This window comes from Harpia harpyja, chromosome 6 (genome assembly GCF_026419915.1).
Source record: "Harpia harpyja isolate bHarHar1 chromosome 6, bHarHar1 primary haplotype, whole genome shotgun sequence".
NCBI classification, from domain to species: Eukaryota; Metazoa; Chordata; class Aves; order Accipitriformes; family Accipitridae; genus Harpia; species Harpia harpyja.
In genome coordinates, this window is record NC_068945.1 from 24,524,726 (window position 1) to 24,540,703 (window position 15,978).

A 15,978-nucleotide genomic window follows, 5' to 3' on the forward strand; every position below is an offset into this window, starting at 1 on the left:
TGTCTTCAACGACTGGTTGATACAGGATTGCCATTTGGCTTATAATGACTGTTGGTTGGCTTTCACCTACCATCAAAATCCAACAAGTGAATCGATGCGCATGTCCTCTTCCAGCCCAGCTCTGTGCAACGGCATGGTGGGCATGGACACTTGAGCTAGCAGTGTCTGCAGTGTCTCCGGAGCTGTAGAGCTCTTATCAGTATGGCTCTGCACCCTGCCTCATGCACCCAACCTATCCTCAAGTTTACTTATCTCCTGCCTCCACCGCATGTCCCACTGCATGCTGTAGATAGGTCCTTTGCCACTTGCACAGAGCCGGCAGCAATGCGTAACTCCCACATAAGCAGTGCAAGGAACACTCATCTACTACGCATCACAACTTGAATGTTCGTTGGGGCTGAGGGTACTCTGTGCCACATGCTGTCAAGGACTTCACTGGGAGTTACAGATAACTAAACAATTAATCTAGCAAAGCAGACTGTGAGTAGTCTCAAATTGCCATAATGCCCTGACTGCTAAATAGTTTTTCCCCTCTGACACCTAAAATCCACTGCAACCCACTGGAAACTTCCTGTACCTGCCATAAATAACCATTGCTCATATTAAGACATGGTGATTTTCCTTTTCTTTTTATCTGTGGCAGCAGCCTGCTGAGGCTAGGTCACCCTGGCAGCAAAGCATCTGCAAATTAATGAGGTTACAGGGGTTATTACAAAGGGATGCTAGTTTTGACCAGCCCTACTGGAATGATGCCTTCCTCTATCTCTTTAGCAAAGCTTAGCCAGTAGTCCTTAGTGTTTTAAAAAAAACCAACAAAACAAACAACTTCAGCTTTTGCACTGAAATGCGAAGCTATGTCTCTCAACACGCAGATATTTGCTGCTCTTAGGCTTTGTCTCATGTCTTCTCACACCTTGTCACTCAACTGTACAAGCCAAAGCCTCTGCAGTTCCCGCTAACACCCCTGAACCCCAGCCAAACAGCTCTGATAAAAGGGAGAGAGAACAGCCAGATAAAATTGGCCGCGTACTTGTCTGCTGGCCTCACTGTACCCCGAAGCAGAGGCTCCTGCCAGTGATTACATCCTATGTGCATCCTCATTAGCAATAAACTTCGGAAACTGGAAGAGCCGTCTCTGGATGGATTATACTTACAGTATCCTCTCCAAGAATGACAGACTGATATTGTCTGGGAAAAACTGAACATGCCCTGTGTCATATAGGGAAGTGCTGTGATGTGTTACCAATAAAGCAGTAACATACACATTCGTTTCGCTAGGCTTGGAAAGGCTTGTTAGATACAGGGTTGTTTAGGAAGGCAAAAAGAAATAGTTGCAGTAAGCTGAGACAAATCACTAAAAATGCTCTTATTTAAGAGATTTGAATTAAAAAAACCAAACCAAACCAAAACAAAAAAACCAACTCGCAATCCCTCACCCCCCCAAAAAACAGCTGATTCAATGAGTTAGGGGTTATTATGTGATGCACATACAGGTGAAGTTGCAACATGGCACCACTGGTCTCAGTGGACTCTCATGGGAGTGCACACTCCAAGCAGTACCAGCTGAGGACCACCCGGAGCTCAGGGGAACATTTGCCTCACCAGAGGGGCACAGATGGGGGCGAAGGGGCCCTCGGCTCTTCCCACCCCACTGCCCCAACCACTGATGCCTTACCAAGTGTTAATGGTGACAGTAACAGCAATAACAGCCGTGCTACGATGGAGCATTCTTCCAGCCTGTGTTTGTATTAAAGTTTTGCCTTCATCACTCAGTCACGAGAGCTTTCTCAAATCATCCTTGATGTTCTGAAGTTTTAAATTCTAAAATCTAATTTTTTTGGACTAAAATTTGCCATATTAATACAAGTCTTGATCCAGACATATTTTCCTTCATTTCTACAGAAGTGACGTGGAAAGCACTTGGTTTGGAGGAATGTGCATTTAAAGGTAATTTCCATCTCAAATTTTCTCTTATGCCCTCTAGGAAACTGAGATAATACCTTAAAATTGAATTGAGGAAAGCATAAATCACTGTTCCAAATTCTGAATTCATTTCACAAAACTGCACTAGAATCAATGAGAATAGAAGCATCCCAGTAATTGGTATTCGGGTTTCAGTTTACCAGCACACTCAGGACAAACTGGCACACTCTTTTTCTTCACGAGGGAGCATTGTGAGAAGGACACTACTCTTGGACTTAGATGACATTACAGAGGCCTCCTCAGCATTATCATAGCTAAACAATTACAGAATTATACAGCAATTTATCTCTTCATCAAGGAGCAGAGGTGAATGGAGAATCTATTTTTCTTCCAGGGAAGTGGGAGGTATTTTTTGTACAACTGCATCATTTCAGTTCAGAGCACCCCTATCATATCAGCTGAATCTCATGCGAGAGCACGCAGCTACTTTCCTGCAGAGAAGGAACTGAACAGAGGACAAAAACGTCTTAAATGAGAGCTGCTACTGAAGGATGAAGGAGTGGAAAGGCAGTAGGATTTATGTCTATACACGCACAATCTTAAAGAGGAATTCAGTGGTCAAAACTATCAGGCACGTGACAAGGTGGCATTCTGGCAAGTCTCAGACCATCAGCCACGCACACCACGAATTTTCACAGTAGTAGTTAGGATGCCAGGCAGGCTTCATACAGACACTTCTGAATTTCCCTTCTGAGCACAGTATGAAGTTTTATAAACATATGCTCCAAGAAGGCATTGTGGCCAACGGCTGGGGGAAGAGAGGAGGGCATTAATTAAAGGCTGGATTGACTTACTGCAAATAATAATGAGGTAATAAATATACTGCCCTGTTAACACCTGGGCTGTAACCTGCAGGCTGATGACGGACGGATTGCCTCCATATAGCTTCTGGGACTGCTTGGTTCACTCTTTGTTTTTGTTGCGGATGATTTATTACCTGCCATCCTACTGCATATTCATTCCGAAACTCACCCCCGCCTAGAAGTGTGCCTCAGCCCCGGCTGCAGCTACTGCTGACGGAGAAGCACGGCTTTGGCAGGATGCTGCACCCCAGGAACATCCCGCAGCTTGCTACCGATGGGACAGCCGTGTCGTACAAGCCTGCTCCTAAACCCTAACCAAGGTCAAGGGAAGGAGGGAGGTTATATATAACAAAGGTGGGGCTGCTCTTGCTTCTTTCAAACCATTGATACTCTGCAAACAGCTGGCCAAATAAGATAAGTGGAGAACTGTCAGTATCAACACCCAGACGTGGTAGCAGGAGAGATGGTCTGTCAATCACAAATCAAGAGATGGGGGTTGCTTAGATACGAGGCATGAGCTCCACATATTAGAGGAGAGAGCAGCAGGAGAAATGCTTGCTACAGGCTGTGTGTCATTTATTTCTGAGCCACTGTGTTTATTTCCACCACTCTGGAAGCTGAATTATGTTGAGAGAGCTGCAGCAAGACCTTGGTGTTGTGGGAGGGCTGCTGCACTACCTCAGCCATAGCGGTCAAGTGGTGCAGGGTAGTGGTTGCAAAACAATAGTACTCCTTTGGAGACAGCCTGCGAGATGAAAGATTGACTTCTGAGATGGCTATGCTTCCACCTGGCCACAGGAGAGGACAGCACTGGAGGGACAGCACTGTGAGAGCACATCAGGAACCAGAGAGCAAGGAATGGGATGTACCACAAGGTGTGAGGAATGATGTAATTGTATGCCCAGGAGATGAGCAATAGTACTGTGTTAACGTACTAAGACATGGGTCACGGCAGTGTGAAGAAACAGCATTTTCCAGCGGGCTACAAGCTTGTTTGGGCTTGGTCTGTTCACCCCAAGAGCCTTAGCAGAGGCTAAGAGCAGCACTCTACCCAAGCAGCAAATGGTGCTTAAGATGCTGTGGTCAAAGAAAGATTTCTTACAGCTTTTCTTTAAACTCCCCCCCTTAACTCTAACGTGTTTGTTTATTTTTTTTTTTAAATGACAGAAAGAAGGTTCTATACTTCCAGGCTGATAATTGAAACCAAATCTGCTGGCTTCAGAGCTCATTGAAGAAAATAAATGTGAAACTGGGAAAGAACTTCACTTCTCACTACCAAAGACATATCTGAGACAAAGTACATTTTGTAACATCAACAGTCTGTCTCTTTCACAGACTGTTCTACGATAGCAATAATTCTTGGATATAATCTCTCCACTTATTTATATTTAGAGGCCATGAAGTGATGAACTCAGCTTCTATCTACAGCTTTCCATTTTCCAAATAGCACTGGTTGCGTAGGGACCTCTTGCTGATCAGTACTCTACTTTTCAAAGCTACTGCTAAATTCTTCCCTTTAGCTACACCAAAGTCACCTCTGCTGGAACTCACAGGGCAAGTTTGACACTGGATGAACATACTCACTATCCCTCTTAAATGTTAAGATGGACTTCACCCTAAAAGTGTCAAAATCCCACACAGGCATGGTTTTGCAAACATCAGTCAAAAAGATTTAATAGTACATTGTACACCTGTCTATTAGGACAATTCACGTTGGACTTACTACCAAATTCAAAAAGCAAAGCAAAGCAAAGCAGAAAGCTTTTGTCCTTCCTCCAAGCTTACAGGATGCTAAAGTCAGAGCGAGTGCCGAGGGGGGCATGGATTTCCCCCCCCCCCCCCCAATGGACTACCTCTTTGTGGGCTGATTCCATTTGGTTTACATGTAACCCTGGGGTAAGGATTTTAGGTTGTTAGTTTAAGAGGGGCAGCCAATCTCTTCGCACTGGAACCATTTGAATTCTCCTCATGCCTTTGCTCTCTATCAGAGCAATCTCCTAAATTAGTTCCAGTATGTTGACATTCCTTCCATCTGGTGTCTTTCCATTCAGCGGTATTTTTATTACTCTCCTAACAGCCGCAGACAGAAGTACCTTTCCACTGCTACAAAATGCTCTTTTATTAAAGGTCAGCCAAATCAAAAGAACAAGCAAGTTTGTTTTTAATTTTGGAGATGCAGACTAGAATAACCTTTTCATTCAGAAAAGTCATGTATGACCCAATTACCTCACTTGTGTAATAAGGCTTGAATTATTCTTCAAAAAGACATGCGAGTATTGAAAAGTGTTTTTTACCTTAGAAATTCAGCCTGATGCGTCTTCTGTGTTCTTGACTGCTTTGAAAGTTTTACAGTCCCTTGGCCTATTTTTTATTTTGGTTTTTGTATTTATTACTATTATTATTTTATGACTGTTTTTTAATAGAGCATACAGCAGACATGAAAATATCCAAGGGCCAATGTAGAAAACCACGTGTATGCATACGCATAAATTTATGCATATGCTTAATTATAATTGAAGATAGCAAGATATAAAGTATGTGTTTTAAAGCTAAGCTTGTCTTAAATTGTTTTCCTGAATTATGGCCTTATTCAGCCTAACTGCATCTCTTCTTAGATTAAAGGAATGATTAAGATCGTGCAATAATCATTTTAAATCAGACAGCATGCTAGAATTTACTCCCCAGTGAGGAGGTTAAATCAGAACAAGAACCATTATCCTTGCTGAGGTTGTTTCTCAGAGAATGAGACTGAGGATACGCAGGTTTTGATGGTCTACTCTTTAAAAAGGAAGGAAAAATGAGAGTTGCTAATTCAGCCACAATACTATGTTACACTAATTGTCTTCTGTTTCAGCAAAGAATACAAGAGCTAATTCCCCTTTTTTTTTTTCAACTGTGATTACAAACTGCTGTGGAACTTCAGACAAGCAAACATTTACATTGCAGTGGGAGGACTGTGTAAATGGAAGACAGAAATAAATTTCATCATTGCTTGCAATCATTTTGACATCTGAATTGGACCTGTCAGTGATATCATACATTTGAGTTCATGTCATGTCCAACAAAGTGTTGTTTAGGTGATCACCCTGAATGACAGGAAATTCATAAAGGTGGTCCATGGTAACTAAAGAGTTAAGTTTGTTTATACTTGTTTCATTACTATCTCCAGACTCTTGAAATATTACTTTATGTTCTTGGACATTATCAACTGAAAACAATGGGAATAAAGCACTCAAAGGTCAAAAGCCTACATAATGAGAGGAAATCTATTGGAAATGTGGTTAAGGAGTGTCACTGCTGAAGTACTTTCTCTCAGCTAAATAAAAAAAAAAAGAATCATTCCAGCTTTCCAACTTTCATCATTCTTGTTTAAAGCCCAGTCGTCCACGTGATGTTTTGAGGGACTTTTGACCTTTTCAGGTGTTTTGCACACAGAAGGGATGAAGTCATTAGGCACCAAAGTTTGTTTTGATTACGTCTGAAAACCAGGAGATAGCAGAGGCTTGGGATTGCCTCCCCAGTGCTGTCAGCCTGAGACACGTAACTCTGTTCTGCCCACGCACAAACCCGCCAATGGTGTGAGCTGCCACCTCGGTCCTCGGCTGCCTGCCCCATCCGGGGGTGCGCATCGCAGCTGATGGTGGGGGACACTTGCCTGAGCTGGCGCTGCTGGGCGGGGGGACGAAGTTCGTCAGCAATGGCTCACATCCGTGCACCTTGCCAGCTACCACCCAGGCAGATTTTTGGCAACGTGGCTGCTTTTGCTGACCACACGGTGGCTTGAATGACACAACTCAAGGAGCCCTGCATTGGAGACAGGCCTGCATGTGTCTGAAACACCAAGCATGCATTTGCTTTTTGTTGCATCAAGTTTGGCACAAAGTGTGAGATTGAACATGTATTTGGCAAGTAAGATGAGTGTGCTGGAACACCATGCCACCACCGTTACACACTGTCAGATCTTCTTCCGTTGCCTTTGGGATTTGAAAGTACAGAAGAGCTGAACCAGTTTCCTGATTAATCAAAGCATGCAACCTAGCTCAAGTCATTGCGGACCGGTAGATACATGACAGAGAATCTCTGTGCTTTTTCTTAAGAGTACCAAAAATGCAACCTAAAAAAGAAGTAAGAAGTCCCTCTTACATGGGAAATCCATTTGTTGTGCCTTGTTGCTGTGGAGGGTCCAGCATTGTTCTAAGCATCCTGGCCTCAATCCAGCAAAGCACTTCAGCACATGCTTTCCTTCAGTTACTTGTTCACGTTAATGCCATCATGTTCCATGGGCACCAGATTGTGATCCTAGTATTTATTCATTCTTCAGGGAATATCTTCATTAAACTATTTCTACAAACATGTTAGCTAATAATCTGTTCATTTTTAAGAGCATTTTGCAAATGGGCAGACTTTTCTGTAAGGTTATGCTGACCAAGGACAACTCTTCCAGCACAGAAACACTCAACGTAGGCACTGTATTTCACACTACAAAGACTCAAGAGCTCACTCCTGAATGTACCAAGCATAACTTCACTCTCATGATTGGTCCAACACATGTTTAAATGTTTGCAGAATCAAGCCTGATGCTCTTTCCCTGGTTTAACTTTTATAAAGTACTGCCAGATGAGATAGATTTTGCACTCAGGCTACCCCTGGAAAAATATGTTAGCTCTCAAAGGCTTTATTATCAAATCCTGGAGTTTTCAAGGCAAAAAAAGAAATAGGGCAGGGGAAGGGCGGAGGGGAGACAGACAGATGAATGGACAGAGGCATTATTCTATAAATTAAAATTTATGTGCTGAAATCAGAACACTGCTAGCAAAGCCAGCTTCATTTATCCAGTCCCTTTCAAGGAGTTTAAAGTCACTTGAAAGAGCACTTCCCTCGCAGCCGCACTCGACAGATTGCCAATTACAGCCCTGCTGAGAGGATGGAATTTCTTTGGAGTCACAACTGTATGTCTGCCCTCGCAGTAACGGGCAAGGTACGTGCCTTTTGATTAGGTTACAAAAAAATATCTCTAAACTGGAAAGCTTTGTTTCCACACATCTAAATTTTCTCAGTATCAAAAAAAAAAGATAAGCTTGTGTTTACATCAAGTTGACAAATTCAGAGGTTAATTGCTTTTAAGCAGGCAGGTCAAAAGGATACGTAAACAAGGATCCTACTTCAGGAAAACACATGTTTGCAAATGCAATACAAAGAGCTTTCAAAGATACTACAGGGAGATACAGGATTGTCCAACGCTAGGTAGATCTGCGCAACCTGGCACCTACAGAAAGCGCTGTCAGACATGCAGTGGCAGTCTGAAAACCTACAGTAAAAATTAGTGAGAAAGGAGAAAAATATAAGCTTCAGTTTAAAAGTTAAGCATCTGATCTAAGTTAGTCAGCTACACTCCTTCTATAGCCAACAGGAGCCTCCAGTAAGTCATTTATCCCACCTATCTGAAAAAATGTCTCCCAGGAGGGAGCAAACCACCCTGTGTAGATGCTGATCTCTCTTGACTAGAGAGGGAAACTAGACTTCTAGCGTACACCGTCTAAATGTTGGATGGCTTAAATTTGGTGAGATTAAGCCCATCCCTGAGGATTGAATAACTTCAACATTTTTTGTCAGAGGATAGCAATATTATCACTCTTTATGCATCACTCAAGAGGAATAGCCATGTGTTTAAAATCCGACTTCAAGAGGATACAAATACTTCAGTCCTAGATGTAGTCCCTTAACTTCACTACAAGTACTCTTCAGCTTAAAATTAAGCACATGCTTAAGGATCCCTGAGCTCACATCCTCATCTCTGGGCAGTATGTAACTGCTCCTCTGGATTCAGCTGCGCAACCACACGTCTTCCCACTACTACAATATCTAAGTTAGAGCATTGGCTGCTAAAGGCCAAATACCGACTCTGCTTGGAAAGGTTGGATGAGCTGTATAGCTGCTATAGCTCTGCTCTACGTAACTCCTTCCAATGAACTACAGTCCAACCAAGAAGCTGACTTCCACTGCCCATCCCTTCAGGCCAGGAATTAAACATAAGAAGCCATAAAAGGCTGCTCTGCTTTCTAGAAAAAGAAAAGGAAACAAACCAGTAACAGACCAGAAAACTTCCCAGAAATGAGAGAAAAAACTGCCTCCAGGTTTGTTGCTGCAAAGTGCTGCTGCTGGCTGACGGACCACAAGGGGACCATAACGTCACCTGCCATAGGTGCTCGCCCTCCTGCAGACAGGATGAACCCTCCATCGTGGAGCTGGACTGGCTCTGCTGCAGAAGCACTGCTCCTCCCTCCATGGGGCCAGAGGGCAAAGTTTTGCTCCCACGGGACTTTATTGTCTGCTTCTTAAAAATGCTGTAATCTTTTTAACTTTTATGAATGTTTTAACTCAGTAAAAACTATTTAAAGTAAGGACGAGAAGGGCAAAGGACCGCAGCATGCTTAATCTTTTTTCTTTCCGAGTTCCCGTGCACATTTGAAATAACTTTTGTTCCATTTGCAACCCACATGCTGACACAGCATCCCTCCCCTTTTCTGTTCCCAGATCCTGTTATGAGTTTATTCAATAAAAAGACAGATATTCATCTCTTTTCAAGTACAAGAACATGCTTTTGAATAACTCAATATGCGATACTGTAACAGTACGCCAAGCCAGCCCTTGTTTTAATCAGTCATATCAACTCTCAGAGCGGAGCTGCCATATACATATCATCACCTTGCACATTTACCTCATGGGTATGTAAATACATAGGGCTAAATTCGGGCTGCCTGTTCTGCACATAAGGAAAGAGGTGATCCCCAGGGACAAGGCTGCCCGACCCAGGTCCCTCCAAACCTCTGGAATCCACACCCCAGGTCCACCATGCCGCCGCAGGAACAGACCTCTTGGCCGGTGTCTTTTAGCACGTACCCGGCCTGAACATCCCAGCTCTAGCTCTAGCTGGGATGTTACGTGAGGAAGGAAGGAAGGAGGAGGAGATTTTACTAGAGTGACACTCTATAAATATATAAACAAACAGGCAAATCAGGGAGGAATGCCCCTGGCTTCCTGCTCCTTGCTGTAGGACCAGGGAGCAGCTCCCGGAGGCAGGAATTAGCAGGCTTCCCAGCTGTGTCCCAGGAAGAAAGGAGTTAGAGGAGGAAGACAGGATAAGGAAACAGGAATGATAAGCCAGCGACAGACTGTCAGGAAAGCGTGCAGAGGTGGATAGGAAGCGGATGCTGGGATTCAGGGGGAAAAGCAGCAATGGCAGAACCAACAAGACTAACTGGCAGGTAAGGGAGGACCAAAGGCCTAAAAAGCAGACAAGACTGGTCTTGTACAGTCCAGGGAAAATAAAGCATAAAAGGACTGGTTTAGAGGCTGGGGTCATAAACAGACATCAGGCTGGTGCGTGAGTGAGGGTGAAATTAAACTGAACCGTCCAATGGGAGCAAGGAGATGAGGTGATACATGCAATGATTTCCCACCTGCCATGGACAAAGCACATAATTCACACATGAAGAAGCTCCTCCAGGCAAAGGGTTATACATCTGTGAAACATTGGTGCTTCAGAGGGAAAGTAGTGCTCAAAACAATCTCTTTGGTAAGGGATCGGTTACACTAGGAGTAGGGGCTTTTTGGTGCATGATCTCAAGAAACATGAACATCAGGTCTGCAAGAACGTAACAGAGCAGTCAGGGAGGAGAATCGCATTCACTAACCTTCATATATGGTGATGATATGAGGGTGGCTGAGGGATGACATGATCTCAATCTCCCGTCTGATGTGAACCATATCTTGTTCATCCTTAATTTTGTCCTTACGAATGGATTTTATTGCAACCTATAAATTCAGGAAATCAAGCATTATTCTTGGAACTGAACAGATGCATATAATCTATTAAGGAGAGTTCAAAAAATAAATACAGATGTTAGATGTTGGCAGAACATGGAATGACCAAAACAAAGCTTTAAAATACAATCCTCCATGCCCCAGCTCCTACATTTTATAGCAATAAATACACTCTCATTACAGTAATGGGTGACATGAAGTTTTAGGGTCTTCAGGTCTTAGGACTTCACTGAGAGGGAACACAGCATCTTTTGGAAGGATCTCTGTGTTAGCCTAAGTACTCTTCATCTGAGGCAAATGGCAAAACTCCCAAAAGATTTAGATGGAAAGTACATTTGCTTAGACATGATTGCATCTGACAATTTCAAACAGAAGCTTTGGAGACAATTTCTCTGAAATACGGTTGAGAACTCTGATGGAACAGAGGCAGGGAATCCAGGGTGCTGATTACACATTTATATTTGCCCACGTTAATACACAGAGGATCACATTAACATGGGTTGTTCCACAGTTCTCTAAAGCAGGCAAATTGCTCAGGAGTTAGGACTTATTTAAAAATCAGAAGAAACAAATCTTTGAAATTCACATCTAAACTCGTCCTCATATAAACCCAAGGCTTTCAGGCCCTACACGGCACTTATGCAATCACTGCAAAACCATATCCTTCCTGCATCCTTCCTCAATCAGCAACCTTTTTTCAAGCACATGGTGTGACTGGGTATCTTTCCAAAAGGCAGGGTGGGAACAGAGGAAGTGATAGCTGAACTTGCAATATAAATTCAAATTATAACAGCCCTTGTGAGTGCGTGTATGAGTGTTGCCTGTGAAAAAAGGGCTTATCTGAACAATGCCATAAATAATCAGGGAGGTCAGCTCATGCCCTAGGAGAAATGCAGAAGCCAACAATGGAGAGAAGCTGGTGGGAGAGGGAAGGTGAGGGCATTGTGCATACTGAATGGCAGCATGGCCTTTATTATACTCAATATTTACCCTGCTTTATTTTTGTAAGTCAGAGTTCAAGGAATAAATTACCAGCTACTTTAAAATCAACAATACGTCTTTGAAAAACATCACTGACCTGCTGAGATGACCACCTTTTTATGGGTAAACAAAACTTCTGTCATTCTATGCAGCCAACTACTGCGGGCCTCTCCTGGGAAAACATTTGTAAATCTGTGATTTACAAATCTAGTTCCTTCAGAAAAAAATAATTTCACTGCCTACTTCAGTAACTGCAAGTGGCATGACCAGTATTGTTTTCATTATATGATGTAGCATCAAGGATATTGAAGAAAGAAAGGAAAAACTTACAATATTATAAAATTGAAATGTACCTAAACAGGAGCTAGTTTAAAGGATCAGGTTTCCTACAAAGCCTTCAACTCTGAAAAGCAACATTGTTCAAAAAAGCATTAAGCACATGCCCCATCCCCTCGAATTCCCAAAGATTTCAGCACATGCTTAAAATTAAGCTCACGCTCAAGTGCTACCCTACTTTGGGACAGCAGAACAAAAAGCAAAACTCAAGGGACAAACTGATTTCCATGTTAAAACCAAAACAATTCTTTTCTTCCTCTTGACCCAGACATTTGGGATAGAGATTTTAAAAGTAACAACGTAACTATGGTCTTATCTACAGGGCACCTATTTCTAGAAAAGGTAATACAACAAATCTTAATTGAATGAGTGATCAAGATAATGTCCAAGTAATTCTAGAGATGGAGAAAGCAACTAACACTAAAGATGAGGTTGGATCTGTCCCCCTTCCCATGTTTGCACTGGGACAGCCTGCAAATGCAAATACACCATGTATACAAGAAGGATGTGGGTAGCTCTTGGAGCAGCATGTGCATTCCTGCAAGAAATAAATATAGACATGGGTAAAAACACATTTTTTATTAAAAGACAGCCTTGTACTTGGCTCTGAGGAAGAATTTAAGAAGGGTTTCATTGTCAAATATACAACAGGAAGCAAATTCTTCACCATTCTTGGCTGGTAAAGTAATAACAGCACCCCAGAGGGCATGCCAATCTCCTACTAACTTGACTCTGTGCTTCACAGACAGGACTTTTGTACGTCTATACATAATTACTGCAAATGGCCTCCATGGAATAACTGCATATATGAAAACATATATTTTTAGATACAAAAATGCAAATGTGATTGAAAAGCGTGGCGGCACTCTGTAAATTAATGTTTGGATTAATCTTCAAATGCAAACAGATGTGTTGCCTGGGAACATATTTTTCAACAGGACCAGAGAGTTTACAGTCTCGCAACCCACGTTGAAAAGTGGTTAAGGCATCTAGGAGCCTTAATTTATAAAGGCTATTCCTAAAAGTTTAACCAAATTTTGAAGACAGTACTCAAGCTCTCCTGAAAACATCACTTCCCAGTTGCAGGGGTAGAATTCAGCAGCCCAGCCGAAGTACTTGGGATTTTGTCAGTGACATCCAGGCTGCAAGATCTCATCCCAACATAAGCAAAGAATGCATGCTGAACACATCTCTCGGATTTTAACATTAAAGACTTTCTCTTCCCTCCCTCAGCTACTTCAGATCACAGTGACCGGCACTTGGAAACAAGGAAAGACAATCGGCAGGTGTGAACTACCTTAAGTCCAGCGAGTGGTGTCAGTGGAGCCAGGGCAGCTGGCTCCTGCAAAGCTTCCACCTGCCCATGCTCAGACCATCCCCTGCCACCCTGACAAACAGCAAAAGTGCTGTGGAAGAGGCAATACCCCTTAGCCAGGGCACGGTACATTACCAGTACTAGCACTTCATATTGGAGCAAGGCTTCAGACACTCACACATACTAACGAAATAATATCATTGTCTATTTGCATAGCACATGAGCATGCTCAAAGCAGAGTGCAGCCATTTATTAATTAAACCTCGGGAGGCAAGTGGTGAAGCAGCACTATTCATCCACTTTTAGGAGATGAGGAAATCAAAACGGAAAGCTGACATGACTCCTAAAGGAAACAAGGACAGTAGCATCTCAGAAATTGCTGCCTGCCTCTCCCTCACAAACTGCAACCCACCACAGGACTGCCTTGCTCAACAAACCATCTGATTATTGAAGGCTGATTTCTGATACCTTTCTCCATGTTCAATTGCTATTTTTCCCCTCAAAAAGAACCTTGGGGAAGTGAAAGGTTCGAAGGCATCTCAACAAATACTTTTTACCCCACGCTGTCTGCCTGGCAGCCTGCACAATCCCTAAGTGGATAGGCTCCACATCTCAAAGGCTATCAAGAGTGCACAGCCTTGCTGGTGACCTGGTCCGAAAGGCCAAAGAGCAAGTGATCGCTGTCAGCGGACTGTCACCGTCAGATGCGGCATCCCAAAGCAGGATTAGCAGAGCAGCAGGACAGCATTCGTTCCAGCTCTTCTCCCCCCCAAGAAAGGGATTTCTGCCAGTCAAGCGTCTTTTACCTGCATCAGTCTGCTCAGACCGTGTCAGCAAGGGCACTTAGGCTTAAGTCTACTGATGTGAAAAAAACAACACAAACAAGAAAGCAGTCCAGTTTTGGGGTTTTTTTAGTATTTCATGGAAACGTTACAAGTTATGATCACATTTTAGGTATTTATTATATATTTTATTGTTTTCATCTCTCTGAGCAAAATAAGATCCCTCGCTGTTCAGGCTGTAAAACAAGTCTCTCTTCCAGGTATTCTGAAGTATCAATAATGGAATTTCTTTCATGAAATGTGTTTTACTCAGAAATACATTCCAGAAAATACATTTTCAAAGCACGCTTATGCTTTTAACACCAGACAGAGCTGGCTCCATTTTTCAAAACTGCACTTACAGGACTGCTGCCAGATACAGTACATGATGAACCTGAAGAACTTAAGCCTAATAAAGAAATAATCTCAATTGAGAAATACCTTATGAAAGAACTTGTTTGTTCATTCTTTAGGTCCTTTTCTTTCTTGCTTGCCTGCCTCCTTACTTTCCTTGCTTTCTCTGAAAGCAACAGCTTCACTGTGTGCAACATCAATATTTATTAAGGGTCACAGCCTATGAATCAAGAGTAGGGCAAACGCAACATGCTTTTTTACATCAGCTACATTAACTACTCCAAATATTCCAGCTCAAGATCTGCAGAGAAAGTGCTGTTAGTCCCTTCGGTACTCTCAAAAACACTGTACTTATACCTCTACCACACTTTCTCAATATATTTCACTGGTTTTAAGACTTAGATAATTTAATTATAGTATTTTTAGTAACTTTACTAGTGGAGGAATTTGTATTTTTCCTAGCTTCTTGTCTTAATGACAATTTCAGATAACTCCAAGACCTTGCACTCAGACAGAGTAACATATCAGATTCTTAATAATGAAATCTAAAGCCTCTCACCCCAACAAAACAGGTTCAAGTTCACCCAAAGCCCCTATAGACACGGTATCCAACCTGGCAAAACACTTTAGCACATGCCTGACTTCACACATGTGAGCCGGCCACTGACTTTTGTGGGATAGCTCACACATATAAAGTTAAATATATGCATAAGTACCAAGGTCACAGCTCAAAACTAGGCCATGTGATGGTCCCTCCGGGGATCAGTGCTGGCTCTACGCAACAGCAACACTCTCGGTATCTCTTCTGCAGCTCTGATGGCAACATGGTCCCACACGCAGGGTTAGAGAGGGGAGAAAAGAGCACCAGAGATGGACTGAAACTACTTCCACCCGCACTGCCAGTTCTGGTACCAGCCTCTGCTCAGAAGCAGGTGGAGAGAATACCCTCTCCAAAACGTATGGCACAGGGGAGAGAAAGCAGGGGGTTGTGTACCTCTCATACTGCCAGGCATTCCCAAACAGCTCTACAGGAGCACAGCCCCTGCTCCACCGCTGCTCTGCCTTCCAGAAGCAGATAGGAAAGAGGGAGCACAGCTTTTGGCTTCCCGTCCCTCCGTGAGTCAGCTTGCAGAGTTTGCTGGGCAGGAAGCATGGAGAAGTAAGCTGCTCTCTTCAAGGCTGCAATAAATTACCTGTCTCCATTAGCTGGAAAGAGGATTTATACTCACTCTCTGAACTGATGTAGAGGGATTATTAAATATTTTCCAACACACTATGCTTCTTTGCTTTTGTTTGGTACAAATAACTTGAATTGAACTATAAATACTTCAAAAAGATGACGGTTGCAAAGGTTTCTGTATATTCAGTCCTATCTGTAAGAGAAAATTCTCTCCTCCTTTATGAGCTTCTTGTTTGCTGGGCAGAGCAAAACGGGTGGAATTTTCTTTTTACAGAGGCAGATCAAGACCATCACGTACAGAAAAATATCTCAAAGTCTAAACATCTGGCAAAGGGCATGGCAGGCAGTAGGTGCCCATTTCCCTATCAAATCTCCATGTCT

General features: G+C 42.9%; 1 protein-coding gene across 1 annotated transcript in view; it reads right to left on the reverse strand.

Moving 5' to 3' along the window:
* Nucleotides 1-15,978, reverse strand: part of NUAK1 (NUAK family kinase 1) — a 49,883-nt gene that overhangs the window by 14,241 nt on the left and 19,664 nt on the right. Inside the window, exon 2 of the mRNA XM_052789384.1 lies at nucleotides 10,481-10,601. Coding sequence (XP_052645344.1) covers nucleotides 10,481-10,601 — 121 coding nt within the window. The remainder of the gene's footprint in view (nucleotides 1-10,480; nucleotides 10,602-15,978) is intronic.